We start from the raw sequence: 9739 nt of genomic DNA on the forward strand, positions 1-9739 counted from the left end.
TCCGTCTGGGAGATTAACTGATGCGCCCAAGGTCATACACTTAAGTAAGCAAGCAGAGCCAGCATTAAAATGCAGGTACTTCTGATTCTAGATCTCCTGAAATCTGCACTACCTCCCATCATCAGCCACAATGGGGGCATGCTGATTACATATGTTGTATGGTAGGTGGTTTGTAGAAACGACTGATCTTCCAACAACCCTCTGAGGCAGGTATTGTTATCCTCGTTTTGTGGGTTAGAAAAACTGAGCCTTAGAGAAATGAAGTAACTTGCCCAACAGCACAATGAAGTAGCATTCCTGATTTTTAGCCCAGGCCTGCTACCAGAACAAATAGTATTTTGTTTTGTTTTGCTTTTTAAATCCTTTTCTTTGGGAAGCGCTCAGATGGCACTCTCCATCTCCTAACTCTCCCGAAGGAAGAGAAGTATGATCATCAATCGCAAATGACATTTGCAGAAAAGAAACATCAAGAGCCAGCTTCACATTCAGGAAAGAATGTGCCTCCTCCTCTCGATCAAAACAGTTTAGCAACTCATCTATACTATGACTCAGTGCTTGGCCAGGGAGCACAGAGACTCTAGGGTCTCCCAGGCATTAATTCGTGCTGTTATTTATCTGTCAACAGCCCTTATACTTCCCTGTGTGGGATGTGTTCCTCAGGAATGAGTTTTACCTGTGCGTGTTAGCTATTCCATCATTTTTCTATTTTTAATGCTGTGGCTTCACAGACAGGGTGCTTTATTCTTCACACAAATCTCATGTTACAGGCAAAATACACTGGATTTCTGAGCCCTAGTCAAGAGCTACAGAAATGCCAAACACTCTCATGTGGCTCCCAAATAAGGGCGTATCGCGTGTTCTCCATCGACCAGGGTTATTAGTATGCTTGGCAAAATGTAGGTGCTAGCTCCTCTTTGGGAAGGGAGTTTTGAGGTTGGAGCTGTGGCCTGAGGTCTCCATAATCTTTTAACAGCACTGCAATCTCAGCACTTCATATAGGTACCAGCTAATCCTCTGCTCTGAATAAGATTAAATAAAAATGGCTTGAGCCAGGTGAAGATGGATAAAGGCTACTGGATGAAAACTGGTTAGCTTGTACCTTAGGAAATTGTTTAAATGAGGTGATACATTAACAAATGTAACCATTTTAAAGGGAACAATTCATCTTGTACAGAGGCACCTCATCAGGAACACTTTTGTTTGTGAACAATTCAGTTTGCAAACAGAAGCATTTGGCAAAATTTTGTTTTTGTTTGTGAACTCTACATCAGGTGACAACCACCACCATGACCATCTTTCCCACATGAATATGAACGTGGTCATCCTTCCAGAATCAGAATGGTTTGTGAACTGAGGTACCACTACAGTTCCTGGTTAATAACCTAGGACTTGGCAGTGTTATGTACTAGGGATTAATCCCATGGTCTTCTCATTGAGCTGCATCCCCAATCCTTTTTAACATTTTGAAGTAGGGTCTCACTAAATTGCTGAATTGCCCAGGGTGGGCTCATACTTGCAATCCTCCTGCCTCAGCCTCCCAGATTGCTGGGACTGCAGGCATGCATGTGTACATGGTGCTTTTTGGAGAAAGCACATTCAGCTATCTATGACAGTCCACAGGCAGTAGGCCACCCTTTTGTGGATACACTGGGCCCAAATTTTATTCTGCTAACATACTGGAAATGTTGACAGGTCACACAACCAAGTTATTTGTTGTTAACATGATGGCTGACAGTTTAGAAAGAAAGTTCACCTCAGGAGAAACTGTAGCATTTCCTAAAAAGGTAGCATTTACCCAAATGTAGCACTTACTCGAATACAAAGTATATTTTTAGTGAAAATAAACAGCCAACAAACAGAACTGCTTTAAATACTTTTATTTCTTCAAATTTGTTATCAGGTGTGACTGAAATAAAAAATATAATTGAGTCCCATCATCATCATCACCATCATCATGGAAATGGCTTTAAGAGAAAACTGGTCAGATGAATATTATTGCTTCCCATTTTCAACCAGTAAATAGTTGCCACGATAAGCAGACAGCAGAGTCTGTTTGGAATGCTCAAGATACATAACACAACTTGCCTGTTCACAGGAGGAGAAACTTAGGAAACAACTTATGTGAACTTCTTGATTTCATCATATAAGACAAGCACAAAAGCACCACCCATGCCGCGGAGAACATTGGACCATGCACCCTTGAAAAAAGCTTTGCCTCCTTCATCACGAGCAATCTTCCTCCAGCAGTCAAGCGTGCCCGTGTACATGATGTCAGCTGCAAAGAATAAAGACATGAGTTGGTGGCTAGAGGCCAACCAAAGTCCTAAAATTCCCTAGACTAAATAAACAGAGGCCTAGCTCTGAAAACTAACGACTTTCTTTCGTTTGTTGTGCTGGGGCTTGAACACAGGGGCTTGGACATGGTAGGCAAGCGCTCTTGCACTTAGCTACACTCCTAGCCCCTAATATGAGCTTTTAGCAGAGCATTTACACATCAGCTCAGTCAATACTGAAATATTAATTCCATGACTGGAGAACAGGGATATGAAGACTACTCATGGTCTTACCTCTAATACCATTTAAGCACCCTCATTCCTAGGCATGAGGGCCTGCTGATGCCTAGAAAGGGCCTGCTCACCAGGCAGCTGTGTAGCAGACGTAAATGCTACCAACCCATCCCTGCACCTGCACAGATCGCCACTTAAGGCAGGCACTGCTAGTCTGTGGCCACAGCTTGCCTCGTGTTCATGACTACCTTCTGCTCAAGTGGAACTTACTTCCTTTTCGCCCTGACTGCATCATCATACGGCGGCGAACGGTGTCAAATGGATAGGAAGTCAAGCCAGCAACGGCAGTGACTGACTGTGCAATCATCCAGCTGATGATGATGTGAGTATTTTTGGGGTCTGGAAGCATTCCTGGGAATAGGAAAGAGACACTTTTTATCAAGAAGCAGAGTTTTACTCACCTCCCACCAGCATTTCATCTGTACATGAGCACTGTATCAGAGGAGCCTGGGTTCTTCTAGCAATTAAAAAACAGATCACTAGCTCCTGAAATGTTAGGTTGCCATAATGATCCTTTAAATTGTCTCATTAAGAACACAGCCTCAAAACACACAGCAAACTTACCCTTTGCAGTGTCATAGATACCAAAGTAGGCAGCTCGGTAGATGATAATCCCCTGCACGGACACGTTAAAGCCTTGATACAGGCCCTTAATCCCATCAGATTTGTAGATTTTAACCAGGCAGTCACCAAGGCCTTTGAATTCCCTTTCGGCTCCAGCTTTGCCCACATCAGCTGCTAGACGGGTACGGGCAAAATCAAGAGGGTACACAAAGCACAAGGATGTGGCCCCTGCGGCACCTCCTGATGCCAGGTTCCCTGCAAAGTAGCGCCAAAATTGGGTCCTCCTGTCCACACCACCCAGGAAGATCTGCTTGTATTTATCTTTGAAGGCAAAGTTGAGAGCCTGGGTGGGGAAGTATCTGATGACATTGGCCAGGTTACCACGCCAGAAGGACAGGACTCCCTGCTCCTTGGGGATTCGAACCACACAGTCTATAATGCCCTTGTACTGCTTATCTGCAGTGATTTGTTTGCTGGCATGCTGCACCTGACGGACAGGAAAGAAGCCAACAGAGACAGTTACAGCAATGGAGAAGGGAAAAACACACATACATCATCTGTATCAGTGCCCTTCAAGTTTGGCTCTGCTTTCTCCAAATCTAGTCTTCCACATCACCCAGGCTGATGGTGTCACAGGGGGAAGAGGCGATCTGAGGCGTTAAGCCTCCACCCCTCCAGGTAGGGAGGTGGACACCCTGAAGCAGACCTGTGACCTTTAGACCTGGGAGAAAGGTCATTCACTTCAGTCTCAGGTTCAGAGGTATTAGGGCGAGTCCCACGTAGGGCGCAGTCACCTTGGTTAACATCTCCGGTCTCCTGAGCTGCTTCCTTCCCGCTCCGCCCCCACTCATCTACTGGAGGTGACCCGAGCGCCACCACCCCTACGCTCGCGCGGGCGCGCCCTCTAGAGCCCGAGCGCGCTAGCAGGGAGGCAGGCCCAGGGACCGCGGCGGCTGCGCCGGCGGACGCAGAAGGCACACGCGCTTCCCTGCGCCAGCTTCCGGCGGGCGAGGTCCGAGCGCATCCGCCGGCTGGGCAGCCGCCGCACTGGTCCACATGGCCTCGGCAAGGCTGCGATCTCCTTGCCTTGACCTTGAAGTCTTTGAGCAGGCCAAGTGTTCCTCTTTTAGCAGAGGCTTCCGAGCTGTGCCCTTGACCCCAAGGCCCGGGGAAACAGTCTCTCCCGAGCAGCCCCATCCGATTTCGCTGCTTTGCTCGGGGATGCCGAGGCCTGATCTTCCTCACATCCTCTGTCCCCGGCCACTTCCTAGTCGCTAACTTCAGGTCACTAAGGCACTTCCCTGAAGCACGCCTTCTGGTCCCAATCTGTAGCCACCCCTACCCTCACTGGCCACAGGTCTAAAGCGTTAGCCCCCTCCAGCCCTGGGGACACCCGCCTTCTGCGCGGAGCCCCCTCCTGCTTCCTGGCTGGCTCATCGGTCCAGGACATACCTGCAGCAGCAGCTTGACCCGCTCAATGGGCGCTACCGCAGTCTTGGAGATGGCAGCGGCTACTCCACCTGCCAGGAAGTCCTTGGCGAAGGACACAGCGGCATCTGTCATATTGGAAGAAAAGAGGAAGCAGGCGACTGCGGGACGGAGCTAGGCTGGGAACCGGCTTTGACTCCCGGGCTCTAGGGAGGAGCAAAGCAAATGGCCGGTTTATATAGGAGGAGCCGGCCGCCGAGTGGCAGGCGTCAAGGGCGGCAGGGGCGGGCGCGAAGCGGGGCGCGCGGGGTGCTGAGTGGCTCAGCAAGCCGGGGGAGGAGCGGGGAGGTCTGGCCAGGCGCCGCCTTCCCCGCCGTCTGGGCTCGTGGGGCACTTGACCAAGCTAGAGGAAGGGGCGGCCCCAGGGTCTACCCTGAACTTGGCCTCCGGACCCACAGGGGACCCACAGGTCACCGTGTGCCTGGAGAAAAGCCCCAGGAGCAGAGCCAGGCCTCCCTGAGGCACAGTAGTAAATGGGACGGGGTGGGGTGGGGGCAAATGGAAAAACTCAGTAATCAAGATAGATACTATTTAGTGCAATATATATATATATATATATATATATATATAAAATCACTGTAGGCAAACTATGGTCTATAGGCTGCTCACCTGGTTTGTGAAGTTGGTCTGGAGACCCAGGGCTGGGATTAGGGTGAGGCAAGTTAATCAACGTCATGCAAGTGCAGGAGGGGATTCTCTCTTAAAGCTAGCAGGATCGATTTTCACATTTTTTTCCTTCTCAAAAATAGTGCACTAAGAGTCATTTATCTTGATTACTAAATTATTCGAAGGCGAATACCTTGTTCATTTCACTCTAGACTGGGTACTGCGCTGGAGCTATGCCAGTGGAGCCAGAGGAAATCGGGGGAAGCAGCAGGCCAGGACTCTGCCAGCGTGCCCTAGATCCCGGTGTGCTGTGCAAATGCAGTCAGCAACCATCCATGGGAAGGGAGAGTTAGCCGAGGAGAGTCCAAAGGACTGGGATGGGGGCACAGAAGTGACTTTAGCCAGAAGGCAGACATAGAGGTTGCACCCAGAGGGTTAAAAGGCTTAAGAACGTTAAGAACCATGTTGACATTTGACCTCCTGAACCCTCAAGGGAAGTGCTCTTGAGATGAATAGATTTCTGGACTCCAAAACGTTTAGAGGAATCAATAGACTTAGATCGACAGCCATCAGGTCAGTGATCAAGTATTCACTGAGCCCCTTAATCCCTGAACTGGGTAACCATTGGCTACACACGTCCTTAAAGCATGAGTGTATGGCGTCAGGTTCAGAACAAGAGCAGATAATGTAATCGCAAATCTCACATCTAAATAATCAAACTGTTTATAGAAATAAGGATAACTGTTGAAAACTGCAATGGCAGCCGCAACTTATTCCCAAGGGCAAGGTGCCAGCAGGCCTGTGCACACCGAAGGCGCAGTGGGCATGTCCCTCATTTTCCTCTCCCGCCGTCCCCTGCCTTCGCCAGCTCTGCCTGCCAGTGGATGGGGTTCTAGGCTTTCTCCATGACTCTTAGGCACTTCTACAAGAACGCTTTGCAATTTGTCAGTCTTCCAAAGAACCTCAGCAGTCCAAAGCAATGGGCACAAATGGCAGCTGTTCAAAGGAGCAATTTTGGATCCTGCTTTGTTGATACTAAGAGAAATCCATTTTCTTTTTTTTCTTTTAAAGAGAGTAGTAAATGAAAAACAAACAAACAAACAAACAAACAAAAAGAACAGTAGCAGCATACCAGTATCACGAACATAAACAAATCAGAGCAAGAACATTCAAAGTGATACAGGGTCTCAATACAAAATAATGCAAATCAACAGTGGTTGTTACATTACATATCACTGTCTTCAACTACATTGCTCAGATTACCAGATGTAAGAATGAAAGATTGCTCAAACCATTAAAGAGAATAAGAAAATAATTCTTCAATAAAACCTTAGAGATAACACAGAGTTTCACTAGACAAGATGGCAGGAGTTCACCATTGTAATTCCACTGCATATTGTAACCTTCAAATCCGTTGCTCAGACCACCAGACACAAGCATGCACAGTCGATCAGAACATAAAACATTGTGAGCATTAACTGTTCATTTCAATACACCATCAGACAACAGCAATAGTCATCGCAGCTATTCATATATATATTTATGTTTTGCCTTCCTTCTTTCTTTTTTCTTCTTTCCCTCATTCCAGTCATTCCTTCCTTTGAGCAATGATAACTCCGCTTTCAAAGCCAGTTTCTTGTCTCCCGGTGAGAGAAACAACATCTAAAGCAAAATCCTGTAGAGGGTTTTTTTTTGGAGGGAAGTGATTTTTATAATGCACTTCAAAATACAATTAAAAACCTTTCCAGTTTGAACTCTTGACATTTTGATGAATCCATTTATTCAAATGTTACTCCTTGGTAGACCTTACCACCACCATCGCTTTCACATCTCTTTTCTACAAATGAGCTGTCACTGGCCACATGTGTTGCTACTCCCTTTGAGCATGATTCCTTCCTGTATTCCACTGCAGCACTCTTTTACCATTTCAAGTACTTCCCCATGTACTATCAAGTCAGATTTCTTTTGTTCAACAAAAAATATGATAAAATAATTACATACAATTTGTCCCTTGGCACAGTTTGGGTGACTAAATGCAATTTTACTGAAGATGAAATGCAAGATGGATCATTTAAAACAACTTAGTGACACAACTTGGCATTTTGCTGACTCCACCATGATCTAGAGCTCTTCTAGTTGCCTATTACCATATATACTTTAAAGTCAGACATTCTTAAAAGTGTCAAGGTCATAAAAGACAAAGACTAAGGAACAGTCAGGGAATAAAGGGAACTAATTGCTGGGAGTGGTGGCGCATGCCTATAAATTCAGCATTGGGGGGGTAGGGGGAGGCCGAGGCAGGAGGAGTCAAAGTTTCCTCCCAGCTCAGACGAGGTAGTGACTTAGTGACAACTTGTCTCAAAATTAAAAAAAAAGGTTGGAGATATAGTTCAGTGTAAAGACCCTGAGTTCAAGCTCCAGTATCACAAAGAGAGAGAGAGAGAGAGACAGAGACAGAGACAGAGACAGAGACAGAGAGGAGAGAGAGAGTCCTGAGAGTTCAGTGCAATGTATGATTTTGAACCAGAAAACAGATTTGATGATGCCACTGGTGAAATTTGAGTATCTTTACACAAGTTAATGATAGTACCTGTACTAGTCTTACTATTGTTATGTAAGATACTAACTTTTGGAGGTGCTGGGTAAAGGATATATGGAAATTCCTTCTACTATTTTAAAAATTTATCTTTAACGGATACATAAAATTAAAATTACATTTGTTCATAGGGTATTATGTAATGTTTCTATACAGGTATATATTGTGTAATTTGTAAACCAGGTTAAACATATATATCTCCTCAAACATTTATCATTTCTTGATAGAGAGAACTTTCAAAATCCTCTGTTCTAGCTTTATGAAACATAAAACAGTGATAGCTTGGTTCATGAACACTTCTGTTTGCAAACAATTTCATGCTCAAACGTGTTTGACAAAATTTTGCTCCCGTTCACAAATTCCACAGTGGGTGACAAACACAACTGCAGCCATTTCCTTACACAAACACAAATGCAGTCATCTCCTCCAAAATCGTAAAACAAATTAAAGTTTGTAAACTGAGGCACCATTTTGCTATCTATAGTCATCCTATTGAGCAATAGCACACTAAACTTCTTGCTCCTAGCTAATGGTAATTTTGAACCCATTCATCTACCTTTCCCCATTCCTACAACCCCCCAATTCTTCCCAGCCTTTTTACTCTCATCTTCTTTTTTTTTTTGGTTTTTCTCCGGTACCGGGAACCGAACTCATGACCTTGCGCTTGCCAGGCAGGCGCTTTTTGCCGCTGAGCTAAATCCCCAGCCCCCTTTACTCTCATCTTCTTGAGAACAACTTTTTGATTTCCATGCATAAATGAGATCATGCAATGCTTGATTTTCTGTGTCTGGCTTACTTATTTCACTTACAATGGTCTCCAGTTTGTCTGTTGTGGCAAATGGCAGGATTTCATCCTTTTTATGACTGAATAGTATTCCATGGTGCATATGTACCAGATTTTCTGTACCCCTTCATCAATTGAGCTTCTTGTAGGTTGTTTCCATTTCTTGACTACTGTGAATATTGCCACTTGGAACACGTCTCTTCAACATATGGATTTCATTTTCTTTGGATATATACCCACTACTGGGATTGCTAGATTATATGGTAGATATATTTGAAAAAATTTTGAGCACTCCCCATACTGTTTTCCATGGGCAAGTGTTACATTTTCTTGGAGGTGCTGGGTAAAGGATATATGGAATGGGTAAAGGATAAAGCAATGGGCAAGTGTTACATTTTCTCCACTTTTTTACCAAAGCTTGTTATTTTTTGTTGTGTGGGTGGGGGTACTGGGACCAAATCCAGGGACTTATGCATGCTAGGGAAGCACTCTACCACTGAGCTACAGCCCCAGCCCTTTTAGAAATTTGAGACAAGGTCTCACTAAATTGCTCAGGCTGGCTTTGAACTTGCACTTCTCCTATCTCAGCCTCCAGAGTATCTGGAATTATAGGTGTGTGCTACTAGGCCCAGTTTATTTTTGTCTTTTTTGTTAGTTTTTGAAGTACTTGGGATTGAGCCCAGGAAATGCTGACCTCCACCCTCAGCCCTTTTTTAAAATTTTATTTTGAACCAGGGTCTTGTTAAGGCTGGCTTTGAATTTGTGATTCTCCTGCCTCAGCCTCCAGAGTATCTGGGATTATAGCTATGAGCCACCATGTCTGGCCTGTCTGATAACAGCTGTTCTTACTGTGGTGAAGTGATAACTCATTGTGGTTTTGATTTCCACTTCCTTGATGGTGAGCAATATTGAGTTTTCATGTACCTGTTGGCCATTTGTATGTCTTCTTTAGAGAAGTATTTACTTTGATCTATTATCTGTTAAAATTGTTTGTGGTACTCGGGATTGAACCCAGAGAGCACTAAGGTAAGCTATATCCCAGTCTTTTCAGTTTTATTATGAGATGGTCTTGCTAAAGTTTCTTAGGCTGACCTCGAACTTCTGACCTTCCTGCCTCAGCCTTCCAAGTAGCTG

General features: G+C 45.1%; 1 protein-coding gene across 1 annotated transcript; it reads right to left on the bottom strand.

Moving 5' to 3' along the window:
• Positions 1-2010: 2010 nt before the first annotated feature.
• Slc25a5 (solute carrier family 25 (mitochondrial carrier; adenine nucleotide translocator), member 5) lies at positions 2011-4802 on the bottom strand. Its single transcript, XM_005410445.2, has 4 exons — positions 4584-4802; positions 3132-3618; positions 2778-2918; positions 2011-2275 (listed from the first exon to the last, which is right to left on the bottom strand). Exons 1-4 carry the CDS (start codon positions 4692-4694, stop codon positions 2118-2120), a joined length of 897 nt encoding a protein of 298 aa, XP_005410502.1. The 5' UTR covers positions 4695-4802; the 3' UTR covers positions 2011-2117.
• Positions 4803-9739: the final 4937 nt, after the last annotated feature.

This window comes from Chinchilla lanigera, unplaced genomic scaffold (genome assembly GCF_000276665.1).
Source record: "Chinchilla lanigera isolate Chin_1 unplaced genomic scaffold, ChiLan1.0 scaffold00133, whole genome shotgun sequence".
NCBI lineage: Eukaryota > Metazoa > Chordata > Mammalia > Rodentia > Chinchillidae > Chinchilla > Chinchilla lanigera.

What these genes read in the sequence shown, in the direction of transcription:
- Slc25a5 (XM_005410445.2), bottom strand. Translation starts at nt 4,694, where the DNA reads ATGACAGATGCCGCTGTGTCCTTCGCCAAGGACTTCCTGGCAGGTGGA. An exon ending in GGGTCAAGCTGCTGCTGCAG is followed by an intron (nt 3,619 to 4,583) that starts GTATGTCCTGGA and finishes CCTGTCCGTCAG; the next exon opens with GTGCAGCATGCCAGCAAACA. An exon ending in TATCTATGACACTGCAAAGG is followed by an intron (nt 2,919 to 3,131) that starts GTAAGTTTGCTG and finishes TCCTATTCCCAG; the next exon opens with GAATGCTTCCAGACCCCAAA.